The sequence below is a fragment of the Podarcis muralis genome, chromosome 7, assembly GCF_964188315.1.
Source record: "Podarcis muralis chromosome 7, rPodMur119.hap1.1, whole genome shotgun sequence".
Classification (NCBI taxonomy): domain Eukaryota; kingdom Metazoa; phylum Chordata; class Lepidosauria; order Squamata; family Lacertidae; genus Podarcis; species Podarcis muralis.
Window position 1 is genome coordinate 90,075,071 of NC_135661.1, and position 20,921 is coordinate 90,095,991.

General features: G+C 50.9%; 1 protein-coding gene across 2 annotated transcripts in view; it reads left to right on the forward strand.

Annotated features, from left to right (window-relative positions):
- SUPT5H (SPT5 homolog, DSIF elongation factor subunit) overlaps positions 1–20,921 on the forward strand; it is a 33,320-nt gene that overhangs the window by 6,726 nt on the left and 5,673 nt on the right. Inside the window, exons 3-24 of one of the 2 annotated variants that reach the window (XM_028741846.2) lie at positions 290–449; positions 576–641; positions 1,471–1,482; positions 4,265–4,334; positions 5,503–5,571; positions 5,695–5,760; positions 5,985–6,015; positions 6,122–6,190; positions 7,684–7,935; positions 8,891–8,980; positions 9,577–9,644; positions 9,863–9,968; positions 10,414–10,507; positions 11,378–11,514; positions 12,830–12,985; positions 13,218–13,364; positions 14,116–14,262; positions 14,448–14,573; positions 16,975–17,059; positions 18,106–18,210; positions 19,294–19,396; positions 20,626–20,753. In XM_028741846.2, the coding sequence (XP_028597679.2) occupies positions 290–449; positions 576–641; positions 1,471–1,482; positions 4,265–4,334; positions 5,503–5,571; positions 5,695–5,760; positions 5,985–6,015; positions 6,122–6,190; positions 7,684–7,935; positions 8,891–8,980; positions 9,577–9,644; positions 9,863–9,968; positions 10,414–10,507; positions 11,378–11,514; positions 12,830–12,985; positions 13,218–13,364; positions 14,116–14,262; positions 14,448–14,573; positions 16,975–17,059; positions 18,106–18,210; positions 19,294–19,396; positions 20,626–20,753 (2,287 nt within the window). The remainder of the gene's footprint in view (positions 1–289; positions 450–575; positions 642–1,470; positions 1,483–4,264; positions 4,335–5,502; positions 5,572–5,694; positions 5,761–5,984; positions 6,016–6,121; positions 6,191–7,683; positions 7,936–8,890; positions 8,981–9,576; positions 9,645–9,862; positions 9,969–10,413; positions 10,508–11,377; positions 11,515–12,829; positions 12,986–13,217; positions 13,365–14,115; positions 14,263–14,447; positions 14,574–16,974; positions 17,060–18,105; positions 18,211–19,293; positions 19,397–20,625; positions 20,754–20,921) is intronic. The other variant, XM_028741847.2, reaches the window with a different exon arrangement.

Here is a 20,921-nt window from a genome sequence, read left to right on the forward strand (position 1 = left end):
TTTCAATAAGGCTATAATTTATGTTTGTTTGTTTGTTTATAATATTGTGAAAACCAATAAAAAAAAATTTTTTTTGGGGGGGGGGGAGAAGTTCTCTAGAGACCCGGATATCTCCTCCTAAGTCCAAAAGTAGGTTGGGGCTAGGAATCGGGGCCTGTGGTTTCCATTTCCGTGTAACCAAGCTGTTTGGTGCTGTTTCCCCGACCCCTAAGTAAAGCTGCTTTCTGTGGGCTTCAGCGTGAACCGCCTGCGAGTCACAGGTTAAAGGTTCTCGTTCAATAACATGCAGGCTGAAGAGGAGCGTGTCAGTGTCGTAGGCAGCGAGAAGGAAGAAGTGGAGGAAGAGGAAGAAGAGGAGGAGGAAGAGTATGACGAAGAGGAGGAAGAGGACGATGATGACCGGCCTGCGAAGAAACCCAGACATGGCGGATTTATTTTAGATGAAGCTGGTAAAAAACAAAGACTCTTCTCCTCTGCCCCCTGCCCCAACCAGAAGAGACATGTCATTCCTTGAGTCCCGGCCCGACTCTTGCTTACCGTGTGGACCTTGTCCCTTCCCTTTCTCTTCCTTCCAGATGTGGATGATGAGTATGAGGACGAAGATCAGTGGGAGGATGGTGCAGAGGACATCCTGGAGAAAGGTAAGGAGAACCCTTTTCGTGGAGATAATCTTGGATCTGGAGTAACTGGATGCCCGAGTGATAACCAAGTAGGAGCATGCAAGCTTTGAACCTTTCGGCAGAATTCCTCCTAAGGAGGAAGCAGGAAATTCCTCACTGGTGCTGAGTTCTCAAATGCTTGTGTGTAACCCCAAAGCAACCTAAAGAAGCCTGAGGAAAACATAATCTGCTTTATTGATCGTAATTAATTTTCCGGAATGTTTTTCCCTTTCCTGGTTATAAGTCAGATCCCGAAAACTGGAAATGAAACTGAATTTCTTTTCTTTTTTAAAAAAAGGATTTCCTTTTCTGTTTTATTTCCTGCCAGAGCTGGAAACACTCTTTCGTTTAAAATTCCCATGTTCATTTATTCTAATGTTCTCGCCATTTCTGGAAAGCACTTAAACCGACCAGGCTTTTCTCCAAGAGTGGCGGATGGCCGCGGGTTGTCACATTTGCGAAAGCGCTGTCGGTTGTGGAGGTGCGAAACGAGAGCGGCCAGCGGAGGGAGAGCTGCTTCTTAGGACCGGCGGCAGCCCCTGGCTCCCGGCCGTTGTCCCCCCCACCCCCCAAGGCTGCCCCTGCCTGTGGGTAGTGCTCCCTCTGCCTCCCCCCCCCTGGCCTGGTGGCTTCTCTCTTTTTTTGAGTTCTCGTGCATTTCATTCGCTTCTGCTTGGTTTGTGTGCCGCATCTTAATTTTGTTCCTTCCGCTTTTCTGTTCCCCATTCACCCTCACCCTGTGGTTGGTTTTGATGGTATTATTTGGCTCATACTGTCCGCCCTCCCACCACCACCACCTCTTCTTGAGCAGAGGAATTTGAAGGTAAGAACGGTTTTTGTTTTTATCCTCTTCATTCCAGCTCCTTTCCTCTTCACCAGCTGCCTTTGCTTCTCTGCTTCCTTTCAGCCAGGTGGGGTTCTGTGTGTGAGAGGGGGCGGGAGAGCATGCTCAGCAAACACCTAGTTGATGTGGCCACGCAGGGAACGGGCTTGTGCAGCCCCTGCCACTTGATCCCTTGTGGCTAAGTTCTCTGGCAGCGCAGTGGTCTTCTGAGCAGGAATGCTGTTCCAGTGGTCCCAAGTACCGTATTTTTCGCTCTATAAGACACACTTTTCCCCTCCTAAAAAGTAAGGGGAAATGTGTCTGCGTCTTATGGAGCGAATGCAGGCTGCGCGGCTATCCCAGAAGCCAGAACAGGGAGAGGGAGAGCTGCGCAGCGCTCCCTCTCGCTGTTCTGGCTTCGCCATGCAAAGCCTCCGCAGGGCAGCAGGGAGCCTTCGCGGGCTACCCCAGAAGCCAGAAGAGTAAGAGGCTATCCCAGAAGCCAGATCCCTCTTGCTGTTCTGGCTTCTGGGATTCAGAATATTTTTTTTCTTGTTTTCCTCCTTCAAAAACTAGGTGCGTCTTATCGGCTGGTGCGTCCTATAGAGCAAAAAATACGGTAATTCAAGCACTGCCCCTTTCCTTCCGGGACCTGCCCAGGAGAACAGCCTGCAGGTGTCCATAGATTTCTGTTGCCATTTATTAGTCACTTGAGACATAGAATCATAGAATGGTGGAGAGTTGGAAGGGACCCCGAGGGTCATCCAATCCAACCCCCTGCGATGCAGGAATCTCAACTCAAGCCTCCCTGAAAGATGGGCATACACCTGTCTATAAAGTGTACAAAATCTAAAAATCAGGAAAAGAACAATTATTTATTATTGTCTATTAAATTTCTATACCACTCATAATAATAATAATAATAATAATAATAATAATAATAATAATAATAATAATAATAATAATAATAATTCTTTATACCCTGCCCTCCCCAGCCAAGCCCGGGCTCAAGGTGGCTAACAACCAATAATACGAAAGTTGATTGAAATACAACTTAAAAACAAGGTTAAATACAACATTACAGTGGTGCCTCGCAAGACGAAATTAATTCGTTCCGCAAGTTTTTTCTTCTTGCGAGTTTTTCGTCTTGCGAAGCACGGTTTCCCATAGGAATGCATTGAAAATCAATTAATGCGTTCCTATGGAAACCGCTTGCCAGGCTGGCGGTGCGGAGAAGGGCTTTTCTCCCCACCGCAAGCCTTCAGGACAGGTACGGGAACAGAGGGGAAGGGGCGCAGCGCTTCTCCTCTGTTCCCGGGGCTTGCAGTGGGAGGAGGGTTTTTCCTCCCCACCGCCAACATTCAGAACAGCATTCTGAATGTTGGCGGTGGGAAGGAAAACCCTCCTCCCATCGCAAGTCTTCAGGACAGCCATCCGAAGGCTGGCGCGGGGAGGAGGTCTCTCCGCCCCGCCGCCAGCCTTCGGAGGAGGTCCGAGGACAGTGGGGAAGACGCGCTGCGCTTCCCCGCTGTCCCAGAGATTTCCCTATGGGCATTCGTCTTGCGAAGGAAGCCCATAGGGAAATTCGTTTTGCGAAGCGCCTCCAAAATGTAAAACCCTTTCGTCTAGGGGGTTTTCCGTCTTGCGAGGCATTCGTCTTGCAGGGCACCACTGTAAAACATTAAAATGCAGCCTCATGACAGGAGGAGAAAGGAAAAAAGAGGGTGAGGGAATCAAATTGACTCCAAGCCAAAGGCCAGGCGGAACAACTCTGTCTTACAGGCCCTGTGGAAAGAAATCAGATCCTGCAGGGCCTTGGTCTTGAGGCAGAGCGTTCCACCAGGCCGGAGCCAGTGTTGAAAAGGCCCTTGCTCTGTTTGAGGCTAATCTAACTTCTTTAGGGCCTGGGACCTCGAGGGTGTTGCTATTTATGGACCTTAAGGTCCTCCGTGGGGCACCCTGGGAGAGGCGGTCCCATAGGTACGAGGATGATGAGGATCTTCATCTGAGGAGCACAGGGTGGTTTGCAATATAGAACACAAAAGTATATACCATAATAGCAAATAGAAACAATAACATGCTACTGCCACCGCCCCCCAAGTTTAAAGGTCCACCCAGCGGTCTGGGAGAAGAGTGGCCATCTGCCAGGGCTTATTTAGCTGTGATTCAGGGGGTTGGACTGGTTGACCCTTGGGGTCCCTTACAATTCTACGATTCTATGAGCCATTCTTCCAAGTGCCCATCAGAAGCGTATAGCACACATTTCCCATCTGTATCCAAAAGAATGTGTCTTCCTTTTCAGAAGACTGCTGCATAGAACAGGAAGGGGAAAACTTTGACCCTGCAGTGGGCCACAGTTGCCTTCATCCCTGGCCCGCTGACCATACTAGAGGACCACAGGTTCCTCATTTTTGGCATAGGACTCCTCACCCAGAAACAGGGTGGAACAGGCCATGGCTGCCAGTAGCTGTCCATGCATAGCAGGGGCCGTCCTGCAATATCTCAGCCTTAACGGCAGGTCCTTGACTCCCTTAGCAGCGTTTGCAAGTCTCTCTCTCTTTTTCCTCCTTTCTCCTTTCCTACTTTTATCTGGTCTTTCTTGGCAAGCACAGTGGAGTTGTCAGAGAGCGTTGCAGGGTATCTCAACTTGCAAACAGACCAGGTCCTGAAGCTGTTTGCAGTTCTGAAAAGTCTGTAGCTCTCGCCCGTACACTTTGCCCAACAAAAAACCTCTCCTCTGCCTCTGCTGTTGAGCATTGCAAACGTCTGTTTCTTCTTCTAGCGTCCAATATTGACAATGTGGTTCTGGACGAGGATCGCTCTGGAGCACGGAGGCTGCAAAACTTGTGGAGGTAAATGGCATTGCATGCAGAGCAAAGCGCAGAACAGGAGCAGCACAGGCGTCTGCCAGGACTTTGTGTGTTTATTTTGAAAGCAGAATTGCCTGGTTTGGCTCGACTGACATAAGTGTACAGTTGTATCTTATATGGGGGTCCAGTGCCAAGGGTTCCACATACACACAAGAATCGTATACAGTGGTATCCCGGGTTACAGATGCTTCAGGTTACAGACTCCGCTAACCCAGAAATAGTACCTCTGGTTAAGCACTTTGCTTCAGGATGAGAACAGAAATCGTGCTCTGGCAGTGTGGCGGCAGCAGGAGGCCCCATTAGCTAAAGTGGCGCTTCAGGTTAAGAACAGTTTCAGGTTAAGAACGGACCTCTGGAACGAATTAAGTACTTAACCCAAGGTACCACTGTGTATTGAAACTCTTGGAGCTGTCCTGCAGCTAATGGATGATGGCTTAAAAGCTCTCTGCCTTGCTTGCCTTTAACATGTGCAATTTCAACCAGCCTGCCTTCAATCATGTATGGTTAAAAACATGCAAGTTAAATTCACATAAGATGCGATTGTATTGGTTCTCGAACAGCTTAGCTCTCATACATTTTAGCTCCCAAACCCATAAGTTCCTGCTCCAGTTTGCAAACTATTTTTGGAAGCTGAACGTCCGACAGGGCTTCCGCAGCTTCCGATTGGCTGCAGGAGCTTCCTCCAAGTTTGGGAATCTTTTGGAGCAGGAGCAAGGGAGTTTGTGTGTTGGATTTGAGCTCCCCTTGACCCCAGGCAACACAGCTAGTGACCAGGGGTGAAGGGAGTTGGGCCACAGATTCCCCCTAAACCCTGTTTCCAGATGTTCAAAGCTGGTCACTCATTGATTTCCTTTTCTGGTAAAGCCCTGCAAGAACCACCCTTCACCCTATGGTCCCAGGGCACATTACAAGAATTAAAATTCAGTATTAAAACCATTTACAACCACAGCAGTAAGGCGGCTCCTAAAATATACACCTCAGGGGTCTAGTGATTTGGCTGTTGCAGGTGACTGGGGTGGCGGTTGAGCTTTGGGCTTCCTGCCTTTGCCCTTCTGCTGCACCAGAACATGTGCAAAGTACTTTGGCCTGGCTAATACGCCCCCTCTCACTTCACACTTCTTGTTTCTCTCCTCCCCCCCCCCCCAAACAGGGACCAAAGAGAGGAGGAGCTGGGCGAGTATTACATGAAGAAGTATGCCCAGTCTTCGGTGCGCGAGACGTGAGTATGCCGCTTTTATCCTGCCGGCGGTTCCCCGTTTCAAAACACTCCTGCTGGCCAGCTTCTTGGCCTTGTCCCTCCACCCTCGGACCTCTCAGACCTCCCCTCTTTTTGTTTCTCCAGGGTGTACGGAGGCTCCGACGAGCTTTCTGACGACATCACGCAGCAACAGCTACTTCCTGGAGTCAAGTAAGGACTTTCTGTTGTGAGCGTTCTGTTCCCGCAGGAGCAGAAGACTTGGGTGTTGTGAGACATAGTGGGATGGAGGCTGGGGGGGGAATGACTCTGGACATGAGACCAGGACTGAGACGGCCCAGTTGAGAGGCTGCAGCCCTGGTGTTAAGTAGCGGGCGATGCTTACTTTGGCCTTGGCGAGCTGACCTTGCGGTGTTTGTTCTCCCCTCCCCATCCAGGGATCCCAACCTCTGGACTGTGAAGTGCAAGGTAAGCCCCGCAGGCTCAGAGAGGTTGCTTTCGCATTGCGTCAAATGGAGCCGCTCTGCCACCTGCCATCCTTTTTCTTTCCAACCCTTCTCTCTCTCACTCCCAGATTGGAGAGGAGCGGGCCACAGCCATTGCGCTCATGAGGAAGTTCATCGCCTACCAGTTCACAGATACAGTAAGTGGGCTGAAAAGGGGGGAACAGAAGAAGACCTTGATGCTTCACTTTTTCTACAGCGCCGCTCTTGCCCTGGGGTTGGCCCTCTTGCTGCTCCTTGCCGCAAACGTTGGCTTGATGTGCCAGCTAGCCGTCATAGATGGCTGCCACCAGGCCTTCCCCTTCCCAGAATCCTCTGCCAGATGCAGAGGGCCAGGGAGTGAGTTGGGGTCTTGCCTTTAATAATAATAATAGTGAATTTTATTTATGCCCTGCCCTCCCCAGCCAAGACCAGGCTCAGGGCAGCTAACAATCAATAATAAAAACAAGTTGATTAAAATACAACTTAAAAAACAAGATTAAAATACATTAAAATGCAGCCTTTTCACAGGAGAAGGAAAAGAAAAAAGAAAGAGAGGGAGGGAGGGAATCAAATTGGCTCCAAGCCAAAGGCCAGGCGGAACAACTCTGTCTTACAGGCCCTGCGGAAAGAAATCAGATCCCGCAGGGTCCTGGTCTCATGAGACAGAGCGTTCCCCAGGCCGGAGCCAGTGTTGAAAAGGCCCTGGCTCTGGTTGAAGCCAATCTAACTTCCTTAGGGCCCGGGACCTCTAGGGTGTTGCTATTTATGGACCTTAAGGTCCTCCGTGGGGCATACCGGGAGAGGCGTTCCCATAGGTACGAGGGTCCTAGGCCGTGAAGGGCTTTAAAGGACAAAACCAGCACCTTAAATCTGACCCTATGTTCCACTCGGAGCCAACTTTACAGTGAAGTATGAGAAAATAAGGGTTTCTTCCCTGCCTCTCCTCATGAACCTTTAACACAACGGATTGGAGGAGGCAGTGGGCAAGATCCAAGGTTGGTGAGACTCGGAGCAGACCCATTGAAATTAGTAGAGAGGCCCTTGAATTTCACTGGGTCTGCTCTTGAGAATTACTTAACATCTCACCTTGTGGAGGATAAGGCGTTTGGAGGCAGTAATGCATCTGATTACCAGTTGCTGGGAAGCACAGGAGTGGTCTTGGGGTCGGATCCTGCCCCTGGGCTTCCCATTGGAGCATCTGGTTGGCCATGGTGAAAACAGGATGCTGGACTAGATGGGCCCTTGGCCTCATCCTGTAAGGCTCTTCTTACGTTTCCTCATTTGCGCCGAGGATCTGGATAAAGGAAAAAGCTGCAGGAGTCCTTCCTCCTCGCTTGAAATACTCTCTTAACTTCCTCCAAACTGCAGTGCAAAGGGAGAGCTCAGGGAAGGGAGGGAGGACCTGTGTATTGCTGGGCAGCCTGATGGCCCCGGGCCGAGTCCACTTGGCCCCTGTGAGCCAGTGAGTGGCTTGATGGTTGCCTGGTACAGCAAAGTTCCAGCCTGGCGTGTCCTTTTCCTGCAAAGTGTGGCTGGCCTGGAGCAATATAAACGAGAAATGCGAGAGAGCTACATTGAGAGCTTGGAGACTCTGCACAAGCCATGTCTCAGCCTGTCTTATGTGTAACCCAGCCCCGTTCTTCCTCCGCAGCCCTTGCAGATCAAATCGGTGGTCGCCCCCGAGCACGTGAAAGGGTACATCTACGTGGAGGCCTACAAGCAGACGCACGTCAAGCAGGCCATCGAAGGGGTGGGCAACCTCCGGATGGGCTACTGGAACCAGCAGATGGTGCCCATCAAGGAGATGACGGACGTGCTTAAGGTGGTGAAGGAGGTGACCAACCTGAAGCCCAAGTCGTGGGTGCGCCTCAAGAGGGGCATCTACAAGGACGACATTGCTCAGGTGAGACGAGACCTTGGCTGAGAGTCCGGATTGAGGAATTAACAGCAGGCATGATGGTTGTTTTCTTTGTACAGTGTTACCTCGGAAGTCGGACAGAATCCATTCCGGAAGTCCGTTCGACTTTCAAAACATTCGGAAACCAAGGCGCGGCTTCCGATAGGCTGCAGGAAGCTCCTGCAGCCAATCAGAAGCTGCGGAAGTGGCGCCAGACGTTCGGGTTCCAAAGAACGTTTGCAAGCTGGAACACTCACTTCTGGGTTTGCGGCGTTCAAGAGCCAAAACGCTTAATTCACAAGGTGTTTGGGATCCAGGGTGCAGCTGTATTTTAATGTACCGAATGGAGTGAAGGCTTATGGGTTATGATGTTTTGGGAGAGTGTGTATGAACTCAACAGGGCTTAGCTTATTTTTCTAGTTGTTGCATGTGTGATGCTTTGCCAAGTTACATAGGCAAAAGAATAGACCAGTCATAGCATCACAGAATGGTTGGGTCCCTCAAGAGTCATCTAGTCTACCCCCCTGCAACGCAGAATCACAGCAGTGTCCTGCCTGCCCTGAAAGCTTTTTTATTTTTAATTTAAGCCCATAATGTTGTCTTTTGCTTTATTAACTTTCTTTCTTTCTTTAATATTTTTATTAACCAATTTCCACATAACAATTTATCAATCCTCTTAATCAATTACATCATTTTCCCCCCTTCACCCCCCTCAACCCTCCCTCTCCCCCCCACCAAGGACTTCCCTCAGCTCCCCTCCCTGATTTCTTTACATATATTGTTTTCTGCATGTTATAAAAAAAAGTTTGGACACCAGTGCATGCTACATGGAGAATCCTATGGTCTGGATTGCACAAGTTGGAGGATAGAGACCCCTGCCTTTGAGCAAGGCGTTTGTGCTTGATCTGTGTTGCTTGCAATCTGAACACTGACCAATGTCTTTTCCCTCCCTTCCCCTTAGGTGGATTACGTGGAGCCCAGCCAGAATCAGATTTCCCTGAAGATGATTCCCCGCATCGATTTCGACCGCATCAAAGCCCGCATGAGCCTGGTATGTTGGCTCGGCTCGTTGCAGCAGCCTCTGTTCACCAGTGCACCTTTTGGGTGCTTCCGTCGGGCCTTTGGTTTTCCCCCTCTGGTTACTCCAGGTTTGGTGGGCTGAGAAAGGGAAGAGGTGCTTCATTTTAACCCTTTGGTGTGTCAAAACAGACGCGGCCGCCCTCAGGAACAGGGTCTGCAGAGACTGGAGTTCCGTTGGCTCCAGTGTAATTCAGAGATGCGTTTCCCTAAAACGAGAGCAAGCTGACCTTTTCTCCCCTGTAAGCTGCCTTCACCCTTGGCCCATTGGATGAGTTGGGATGGTCTGGTCATCAGTGGGCGTGGCCAGAAGTGGGTGTGGCCACGCACACACCTGCATGCACACACCAGACACACCCAGTCCTCTCCCTTATGATCGTCTCCTTTATTTTATTTTATTTTATTTTTGCCTCTTCCTCCATAATTTTGGGATCTTGCCCAGGGGCCAGAGGCAGGTGAGGCCCCTAGCTGGGGATTAGCCACTTACACCTTTAAACTCTCTCTAAAACCACCACACTTCCGGGGTTGCTTCTCCCGTCGCAAACCCTGCCTCTGCCTCTCCCATTTCAGAAAGACTGGTTTGCCAAGAAGAAGTTCAAGCGCCCGCCGCAGCGACTCTTTGATGCCGAAAAGATCCGGTGAGAGTTCGGAAGAGGGGGGTCCAGATTTGGAGAGGAGGCGGGTGCTGAAGGGCCCAAGAGGGGGAACCCAGGGCAGAAAGACTGTTGGCTGAGTGATGACAGCTGCAGACGCTGTCTTCCTGGGGAACCAACGCAGGCCCAGTTTGTCCATCTCCAGCTGCTCTCTTGCTGCTGGTCATGCTAACTGCTAAGCCTCTCCATCCCTTCCTTTCCAGGTCTTTGGGCGGCGACGTGGCCTCCGATGGGGATTTCCTCATCTTTGAGGGCAACCGCTACAGCAGGAAGGGCTTCCTCTTCAAGAGCTTTGCTATGTCTGCCGTGGTGAGGATTGGGGGGGGGGGGGGCTGAGCAACAGGGTGGGTGGAAGAGGACTCCTGCGCTGTAGACCCTTGTTGTATAAGAGGAAATGGCAGGTGGCTGATATTCTGCACTGGAGGCTGACTTGAACCTGGTGAGAAGGCATTGGTCCAGCCAGACCAGGACGGTGTTCTCTAATGGGCACCCGCCGGTGCCTGCTTTGCACCTGCTGGTGCTGATGTGTCCTGGGTAGTCCCTCCCGATGCAATCCACGTCCCCGGGGCGTGAGATCTGCAAATCAGCCCTGGCAGAAGCAGGAGAGAGATTGGAAGTGGAGAGGCCTTTGAAAAAGTTCAGCATTGGTGCAGATGGTGCTGCCTCTGTCCTTCCCACCCCCTCAACCTGCTCTCTGTCGTTTCGCTTTCTCTCCCCCTCCAAACCACCCCTGCTGTTTCCTGGGCATCGTCAGATCACAGAAGGAGTGAAGCCCACCCTGTCTGAGCTGGAGAAATTTGAAGACCAACCGGAAGGCATTGACTTGGAGGTGGTGACGGAAAGCACAGGTAATAATAATAATATTTTATTTATATCCCACCCTCTCCAGCCGAAGCCGGGCTCAGAGCGGCTAACAACAATAAAAGTAACACGACATTCTAAAATCAATTCCTTTTAAAATTAATTCAGAATCAAATTCATGGCAACCATTGGGCTAGAGTTCTGTGAGGATTACCAAAGGAGGAGGTCAGGCTGTGCCTTGGCCAAAGGCCTGGTGGAGCAGCTCTGTCTTGCAGGCCCGGCGGAAAGATGTCAAATCCTGCAGGGCCCTAGTCTCTTGGGACAGAGCGTTCCACCAGATCGGGGCCACAGCCGAAAAAGCCCTGGCTCTGGTTGAGGCCAGCCTAACCTCCCTGTGGCCCGGGATCTCCAAGTTGTTTTTGTTTGAAGACCATAAGGTCCTCCATGGGACATACCAGGAGAGGCGGTCCTGTAGGTATGAGGGTTCTAGGCCGAATAGGGCTTTAAAGGTTAAAACCAGCATCTTAAGCCTGATCCTGTACTCCACCGGGAGCCAGTGCAGCTGGTATAGCACCGGGTGAATGTGGTCCCGCAGCGAGGACCCCGTAAAGAGTCTCACTGTGGCACTCTGCACCCGCTGGAGTTTCTGGGTCAGTCTCAAGGGCAGCCCCCCCTAGAGTGAGGCTGCTGGCCATGGCCGCCTCTGGTGTGCTCCTCCGTGACTCCCCAGACACTCGCTCCTAACTCACGCGGATCCTCGCCAAGAGGACCCACAGCCTCCAATGGTCCCGGGTTCATTGCGCCTTCCAGGTAGGCCAAGGCCATTGGAACTCGCCGCACGCTGTCCTCTCTCAGGAAGGGGGCTGTGGCAAGTTGCCCAGGTTGCTCCGCCTCACTTGCCTCCTTCCGTCTTTCAGGGAAGGAGCGGGAACACAACTTCCAGCCCGGCGACAACGTGGAGGTGTGTGAGGGGGAGTTGATCAACCTGCAAGGCAAGATCCTGAGCGTGGATGGGAACAAGATCACCATCATGCCGAAGCACGAAGACCTCAAGGTACGGTGGCTCCCTGTCTTCTCCCTTCCTCTCTCTGGCGTCATGGCATCCTGAGTGCATAATGTCGTCAGCCAGTAGTTCCCAAAGTGGGCGGTGGGATTACCTAGGGGCCCCCGGGAGGTGTAAACGGCTTTGGAAAGCTGAGTTCACTGGATCAAGTTCATCCATTTCATTGAATTAATTGAACCTAAGTAGTTTTAATTGGATTTCAGTGGTCACTGTTCTGAATTGTATTGTGTTACTATTTTCCTTATGTGGGTTGTACCAACCTCTGTTCTGAATAATGCTTTCGGTAGGACAGGAGGCACTGGGGATTAATTTATGGGAGCCAAGGAGACAATGGCCCCCAAAGTCAGGGAACAGCCAACTTAGGCTGCTTGCCAAGCGATATCTATAACCGCAAGCTGAAATGTGACATGGGAGCGAGCCCTCGTTGCTGTGGCGGGTGGGGGAGTGCCTGCTTGCGGCAAGGATGAGCACAGACACCTTGAGTCCTGCTGGTTCAGGCCTGAGACCCATTTAGTCCAGCATCCTAGATGAGATGCTTGCATGAAGAATAATAATAATGAATTTTTACTTATACCCCTCTCTTCCCGGTTCAAAAACGGGGCTCAGGGCAGCTAACAACAAATTTAAAACACTTTAAAACACTTAATTATAAAAGCAGCATAAAATACAGCGTGAAAACATGAATAACAATAAAATTCAAAAATCAATTAGATAATCCCCAGGGCTAGCTGGCTGAATTGGTCCTACTTGGGCCAGCGAGGAGGCCAGGGGAGAATGAGCTGTGGGGTCTCAGGTGGCAGGTGATCTTCATAAAAGGGGAGGGGGAGGGAAGGAAGGGGAATAAAAGATCAGGCTGAATTCAAATTAAAAGCCAGGCGGAATAGCTCTATCTTACAGGCCTGATGGAAGGAGGTTAAATCCTGAAGGGCTCTAGTCTCATGGGACTGAGCATTTCACCAGGTCGGAGCCACCACTGAGAAGGCCCTGGCCCTGGTGGAGGATAGTCTGACTTCCTTAGGGCACCGGACCTCTAAACTATGGTTATTCATGGACCTTAAGGCCCTCTGCGGGGCAGACCAGGAGACACACACTGGTTTTTTTACTGGCTGGCTTTGTTGATCGTGATGGAATATAAGAAGAGCCTGCTAGATCTGCCCAGTGGCCCACCTAGTCCAGCATCCTGGTCTCGCTGTGGTCAGCGAGATGCCCATTATGGAGAAACCACAAGCAGGATTCAAGCACAAGAGCCCTCTCCCTTCCTGCGGTTTCCAGCAATTCTTTGTTCTCCCTCCTCCTCCCCCACTAGGACATGCTAGAATTCCCGGCCCAGGAGTTGCGCAAATACTTCAAAATGGGGGACCACGTGAAGGTGATTGCTGGCCGCTTTGAGGGCGACACGGGGCTGATTGTCCGTGTGGAGGAGAACTTCGTAATCCTTTTCTCCGACCTCACAATGCACGAGGTGAGTGGGGGGGGGGGCAGGCAGAGAAAAACAGCCTCTGTATCGGCCTTGGTGGTGGTGGTGGGGTGCCTTGAGAGGCTCGTTGGTTTTTGGCGATGTGTATCTTACCACTCACACATCCCCAGCCTTTGAACCCAGCTCATAATTACCTCTCCTTTCTGCATCTGTGCTATGTTACGTAAATCAAAATGTCAAAAGTGCCTTTTCGAGATCACTCCCTTCCCTCCTGCAGCTCAAAGTCCTCCCCCGAGACCTTCAGCTCTGCTCTGAGACAGCCTCTGGCGTGGATGTTGGCGGCCAGCACGAGTGGGGGGAGCTGGTGCAGCTGGACCCCCAGACAGTGGGGGTCATTGTCCGCCTGGAGCGGGAGACCTTCCAGGTAGGTGGGTGCTGCCGTTGCGGGTTGGTTGGGTTATGGGAGTTGCTGCCTTCCATTCCTTACATCAGAGATGAGACTGCCTTGCATCTTGCGTGGTTTTATTTTACTTTGCTTTCCTTAATGGATCAAATCCAGAACTGACAAATGTGGGGTTTTTTAAATTACAAAGCAAGAATGTTCACTTGGGATCTATTAACGGTTAAGGCACAATAAGTCATTTTCAGCTGGTGGCGCTGTGATCTAAACCACTGAGCCCCTTTGGCTTGCCAATCAGAAGGTCAGCAGTTCAAATCCCCGCTATGGGGTGAGCTCCTGTTGCTCTGTCCCAGCTTCTGCCAATCTAGCAGTTCGAAAGCACACCAGTGCAAGTAGATAAATAGGTACCGCTGCAGCAGGAAGGTAAACGGCGTTTCTGTGCGCTCTAGTTTCTGTCCCAGTGTGCCAGAAGCGGTTTAGTCATGCTGGCCACATGACCTGCAAAGCTGTCTGTAGACAAATGCCAGCTCCCTTGGCCTGAAAGCGAGATGAGCGCCACACCCCATAGTCTTGTTTGACTGGACTTAGCCTTCCCAGGAGTCCTTTACCTTTTACCTTCAGCTGATCTTGTGCATGCACACGTGCGCAAGGACATAGCATATGCCTCGCTCATCATACAGCATTCATCAAAGAATCCCAGAGAGCTGAGGGAGTGTTTTCCCACCTTCCGCATCTCCCAACCCTGCAACTCTGAGCCTCTTCTCCGCCCTCCCAGGTCCTCAACATGTATGGCAAAGTGGTGACAGTCAGGCACCAGGCTGTGAACCGGAAGAAGGACAACCGCTTTGCTGTGGCGCTGGACTCTGAGCAGAACAACATCCACGTCAAAGACATCGTGAAAGTCATCGACGGGCCCCATTCGGTGAGGAACAGGGCAGGCTCCGAGGGTGCTGAGCTGCGCAGCTGGGGGTGGCTCTGGGTGCGCAGGGCTTCCTGCCCATTGCATCTGACAGCTCTGCCTGCCTGTTGTGTGGAGGCCGTGGCCTCCAGCACAACCCAGGCTGTGCTCACTGCCATTGAACAAAAGCTGTTTCCCTCTCCTTCCAGGGTCGCGAGGGCGAGATCCGCCACCTCTTCAGGAGCTTCGCTTTCCTGCATTGCAAGAAGCTGGTGGAAAACGGGGGCATGTTTGTGTGCAAGACGCGCCATTTGGTTCTGGCCGGGGGCTCAAAGGTAAGAAGGGAAAGTAGTTCACCTCTCAGGAGGGGCATGTTAATCATGGCTGCAACCCCTCTGACCAACCAGCAGTTGCTGGCAATAGATTTGGGGCAGGGGCAAGGATTCAACTACATTGTTGTTTGCATGGAACTGTTGGGTGGGAGGTTCTGTTGTGTGAGCAGACCTCGTTCTCCGTGCACAAACCCACTTAGCGCTTTGTTTTTTATTTCTTTAGAACCTTACTGTTGTTGTTGATAATATGCACACCTCCATGTGAACACATCTCAGCGTCCTCATTTTTAGAAAGGACATCAGTGGTTCAACGTTGCTACTAGCTGTCCTCTGACTAATACGTTTGATAACCTTGCGATGTAAAGAAGTTGGTTGGCCCAGTAAAGTTTGCACGAAGCAAATTGTTTTCTCTCCTTGTCATCCACAATGGTCTGTCACAGCTGTCGAATTGAGTAGTCCTTCAGGTTTCACAAGGTCCTAAGCAGAGCCTTTCTATTCCAGCAACCTGCCTCCCATAGTGGCCAAACAGAAATTGTGATTTTAGGTTGTGAACCGTCTGAGATCTAAGGGTATAGTGTGGTCTACAAATTTAACAAATAATAAATAATAAGATCCTGCTACATCAGGCCATTGGCCCATCTTGTCCAGCATCCTATTATTGTTATTGTTATTATTTTTATTTAGACCCCGCCCATCTGGCTGAGTTTCTCCAACCGGCTTCCAACCGAATATTAAAAACAATACAGCATCAAACATTAAAAACTTCCCTAAACAGGGCTGCCTTCAGATGTCTTTTAAAAATAGGATAGCTGCTTATTTCCTTGACATCTGATGGGAGGGTGTTCTACAGGGCAGGCGCCACTACCAAGAAGGCCCTCTGCCTGGTTCCCTGTAACCTCACTTCTCGCAATGAGGGAAGCGCCAGAAGGCCTTTGGTGCTTGACCTCAGTGTCCAGCAGAACGATGGGGGTGGAGACACTCCTTCAGGTATCCTGGGCCTTTGAGGCCGTTTAGGGCTTTAAAGGTCAGCATCAACACTTTGAATTGTGCTCAGAAACGTACTGGGAGCCAATGCAGATCTCTCAGGACCGGTGTTATGTGGTCCCGGCTGCCACTCCCAGTCCCTAGTCTAGCTGCCTCGTTCTGGATTAATTGCAGTTTCCGTGTCACCTTCAAAGGTAGCCCCACGTAGAGCGCATTGCAGAAGTCCAAGCGGGAGATAACTAGAGCATGCCCCACTCTGGCCAGACAATCCTGTTCTCACAGTGGCCAACCAGGTGCCTCAATGGGGAGCTTGCAAGCAGGACCTGAACACAAGAGCAGCCCTCTCCCCTCCTGAAGCTTCCTGCAACTGGGATTCAGAGTAGAGCAATGGTGTCTAGTAGCCATAAATAAATGGTGTGGCAGCCATTTCCATAGTTTTAACTATGCTCTGTGTTAACAAGCGCTTTGTTTTTCCCCATCCTGAATCCTCCAACATCAGCACTGTTAGATGTCCACGAGTTCTGGTGTTAGCAGGAGGAAAAGGATGGCTCTGGGACCACCCTTCCCCCCCCCCAAAAAAAAGCAAGAGCACCCTCTCCGTTGGCATACAACCAAGGAAGCGGGGGCAGTTGGCAGGCCCCCAGCTGGCTCCAGCCCACCGGCCGGTGTGCCAAGCAAACTCCAGTCCTTGTTGCAGCATCTGCGACCCACAGCTTCAGAAGCTGGGGCACGCAACTCAGCAGAGATGATGCGCACACAGAAGTAGCAGGAGGGGTTGTGTGAGCATATGTACAAGCCGTTTATTCAGCGTACATCAGGAGAAAAGGAAAACATGTCCGATCCCCTTCCTGTCCAAAGCAAGACAGCTAAAAGCGAAAGCTATTCACAAATGGATGTTCCCAGCAAGCTGTGCTGGAGTGTAGAGAGACATGTGACACACAACAGTCTCATGCCTGTCCCTTAAGGTGGAACGGAATACAGTGGTGCCTCGCAAGACGGAAAACCCGCTAGACGAAAGGGTTTTCTGTTTCGGAGGCGCTTCACAAGACGAATTTCCCTATGGGCTTGCTTCGCAAGACGAAAACGTCTTGCGAGTCTCGCCATTTCCCCCCCACTTCCCCCCCCCTTTTTCAAAGCCGCCAAGCCGTTAATAGCCTTTTAACAGCTTAGCCGCTAAGCCACTAATAGCGCTAATCCGCTTAGCCGCTAATGGGGTTGCTTCGCAAGACGAAAAAACCGCTAGACGAAGAGAATCGCGGAACGGATTCTTTTCGTCTTGCGAGGCACCACTGTATTCTAACACTCTCCCCCTCCTGCTCCTCACTGACTCCTTTTCCGAGGCATTGGGCCAGGTTGCGGGGTGTGCGGTGGCGGCTCACTGATGCTTTCTGAACTTCTCATTTCTCTTATTTCCCCCCAGCCCCGGGATGTCACAAACTTCACCATTGGCGGCTTCCAGCCCATGAGTCCTCGCATCAACAGTCCCATGCATCCCAGCGCCGGAGGTACGTATGCTGGTGCGCCCTGGGAACTGAGTTGCACCCGTTTCCCCCTTCTGCCCCCCTCCCCCCCAGCAAGGAGGTGCACTGCTGCAAATGAACGGCAGCAGGAGACTGGAAGGAACAAGGGAGCCGCCGAATAAGCTGCGAGTCTGTTATTCTAGGCACTAAAACAAATACCAAATCCCTCCAAAACTGTGAACGCTGACACGCACCTGCTTCTTCGCTGCCAGTGCGAAAGGTTGATTGGCACCTGATGCCCTTTAAAAAATGTCTTGTGCAAGGAGGAATTATTGGGTTGTCTTCCCTTTTGTTAGGTATTTTCTGTTTTTTTATACAGTGGTACCTTGGTTTACGAACTTAATCCGTTCCGGAAGTCCTTTCTTAAACCAAGGTGTGCTTTCCCATAGCAGCGGGGGACTCAGTTTACACTCGACAGGAAGCGGAACATGTTCTGCTTCCAAGGCAAAGTTCACAAACCAAAACACCTACTTCCGGGTTTGCAGCATTCTTAATCCAAGTTGTTCATAAACTAAGCTGTTCTTAAACCCAGGTACCACTGTATTGTAATTTTTACGTTGTGCCCTGAGGTCTATGGGTGTAGGGTGGTATGCAAATTTAATTGAGGATTATATATATAAAAAAATAAAAAAATTGTCCAGTAGCACCTTAGAGACCAACTAAGTTTGTTCTTGGTATAAGCTTTCGTGTGCATGCACACTTCTTCAGATATCTGAAGCTTATACACAAAAGCTTATACCAAGAACAAACTTAGCTGGTCTCTAAGGCACTACTGGACAATTTTTTGATTTTTTATTCTTTAATATATTTCGACTGCATCAGACCAGCACGGCTACCTACTTTAATTGATGGTGTTGATGAGATTGGAGGGGGAGGTTGTGCACGACTACAGCAGGGGAGGAAGATGCACATTTTGCATCTTCCCAGGCTTGCAACCGCTGATGTTTCCGACAAGCTGCTCTACTCAGGGGCTCTTTGGGAGCGTTTGTGTGTCTGTGCTACACCTCTGTGTTCCTCCTCTCGCTCCACAGGGCAGCGCGGCGGCTTTGGAGGAGGCGGGATGAGCCGAGGCCGCGGGCGCAGAGATAACGACCTCATTGGGCAGACCGTGCGGATTTCCCAAGGCCCCTACAAAGGTAAGCTGTCCCCTCGCTCGGTGGCAGGAACACGGTCCAAGTTCTTGCCCTTGTTTCAGGAGAGGCTTAAAGGATAGCAGGCTGTGGGCTGTTGCTGTTACTGCTATAAGATTTCTTGCCCACCTTTCACTATCGGGTCCTGGAGCAGCTTAAAAATACAATATTAAAGTGATTAAAACAGCAGTGTTTCCAGGTTGTCTCCCGTTAGTTCTGCGGCACATTAATTAGGACAGGACTGGGAAAACTGGTTTGGAAAGCACTCCCAGTACTCCTGAAAAGCCATTTTCAGCTGAGTTGAGCATCATTACCTTCCCTGAAAGTGGTAGCTGCATGAGATTAAAGGACCCCCCTCGGTATGCAGCTATAAGACAGATTCATAAAGCATAGGTTCAGGTTGCACTTGCAGGTTTACTATAACGGGCGTCCGGTTGGCTGCTGAGAACAGGATGCTGGGGTAGATGGGCCTTTGGTCTGATCCAGCAGCGCTCTTCTTATGCTCTTACCTCGCCCCTGCCAGGATTATCACCCCATGAAGCCCTGGGATTGTAAGTGATCCGCAGTTAAATGAAAATGGTTTTGCAGGGCTAGACTTCCACAGACGAGGGATTCAGTTTCCCAGGCATGTGGTGGAGGAAGCTGGCTTAGTTTGGCAGTGCCCCCTATGTTGGCATGCAGCCAAGGAAACAGGGGCAGTTGGCAGGCCCCCAGCTGGCTCCAGCCCACCTGCCGGTGTGCCAGGCGAACTCCAGTCCTTGGTGCAGCATGAATCTGCGACCCGAGCTTCAGAAGCCCAGGCAGGCTACTCAGCAGAGTAAACACTGTGCAAACAGAAGTGGCAGGAGAGGCTGTGTGAGCATATTTACCAGCAGTTTATTCAGCGTACATCGGGACAAAAGGAAACATGTCTGGTCTCCTTCGTGTCAAAAGCAAGAGCTATACGCAAACAGAAGTTCCCAGCAAGCTGTGCTGGAGTGTAAACAGGCATGTGACACACAACGGTTATGCCTGTTCCTTAAGATGGAACCGAATATCCCAACACCCTACATGTCCCAGGTTAACAAGCTTTGTTCCGATCTCTCACAGGCTACATTGGCATGGTCAAGGATGCCACGGAATCCACCGCCCGCGTGGAGCTACATTCCACCTGCCAGACCATCTCTGTGGACCGACAGCGTCTCACGACCTTGTAAGAGCCGGCAGGGCAGTGTGTTTGGGTTCAGGATTGAATAAGGGATACGGAGGGGCAGTGCGGGAAGACGCTCTCGACACCTAACCCCTGCAAGCCCTGGTGGGGCAGAGGGGGAGGGACCTATGGGGTCTGCCAGAAGTTGCTGGACTCAAAGGCCAGTGGTCAGGGATGGGGGAAGTTGTAGTCCAGTGGCAGCTGGGTGCCCACAAGTTCCCTTCCGCTGTTGTACACACACTGGTAATATACACTAGATTGGGGTCCCCTACTACCTGGGATTCCCAGAGGCACAGAAGAGCCAACACACTGTGCTCCCTGCATTCAGGGACTGTGGATACAGTGGTGCCCCGCAAGACGAATGCCTCGCAAGACGAAAAACTCGCTAGACGAAAGGGTTTTCCGTTTTTTGAGTCGTTCCGCAAGACGAATTTCCCTATGGGCTTGCTTCGCAAGACGAAACGTCTTGCGAGTTTGTTTCCTTTTTCTTAAAGCCGCTAAGCCGTTAATAGCCGCTAAGCCGTTAATAGCCTCTAAGCCGCTAATAGCCGCTAAGCCACTAATAGCTGTGCTTCGCAAGACGAAAAAACCGCAAGACGAAGAGACTCGCGGAACGGATTAATTTCGTCTTGCGAGGCACCACTGTACGCTGAAAAAGAGAGCAGGGGTTTTATGTTACCCCAATGGAAAGATGGTTCCACCAAACTGGTTGACTTCCTTGAACCTCTCACGGACCTTCTGATCAGAAATAATAATAATAATAATAATAATAATAATAATAATAATAATAATAATAATAATAATTAATAATTTATACCCCGCCCACCTGGCTGAGCTTCTCCAGCCACTCTGGGCGGCTTCCAACAAAATATTAAAATACAGTAACGCATCATACATTAAAAGCTTCCCTAAACAGGGCTGCACTCAGACTGGCCCAGCTTTTAGTGCAAATCATCTTAAAGCACCAAGGAATTTGGACTAGGTTTGGGAGCCTGCGACCTTCCGTGCATTGCTTGACTACAACTCCCAGCATCCCTGGCCGTTCATTGGCTGCAGGGGTGGGGTGGTGTCTAGATGACGGGCTCCCATTGGCCCCAGCCCACATGGAGAATGAATGGATGGCTCCTCCTTATGCCTGGGGAATGCAGGGCCTGTTCTGTTCTTGAAAGTGAAGGGGGGGGTGTCCAAATTCTGTTATTATCTAACCAGCACTTCCCTTTCCCCTCTGGCAGCGGTTCAAGGAAACCAGGTGGCATGACCTCCACTTATGCACGGACACCCATGTACGGTTCTCAGACCCCCATGTATGGGTCAGGGTCCCGCACGCCGATGTATGGGTCACAGACTCCGTCGCATGATGGTGAGTAGAGGATGGAGGGGGGGCCACTTGGGGGCAGGGGTGGGGAGGATAATCAGGTCTTACCTGTTGGGTGTGGTTTCCAGTTAGTTAGCGAACCACAGCTCAATAAAGTTACTGAGAGCCAGTGTGGTGTAGTGGTTAAGAGCTGTAACTCGTAATCTGGTGAAC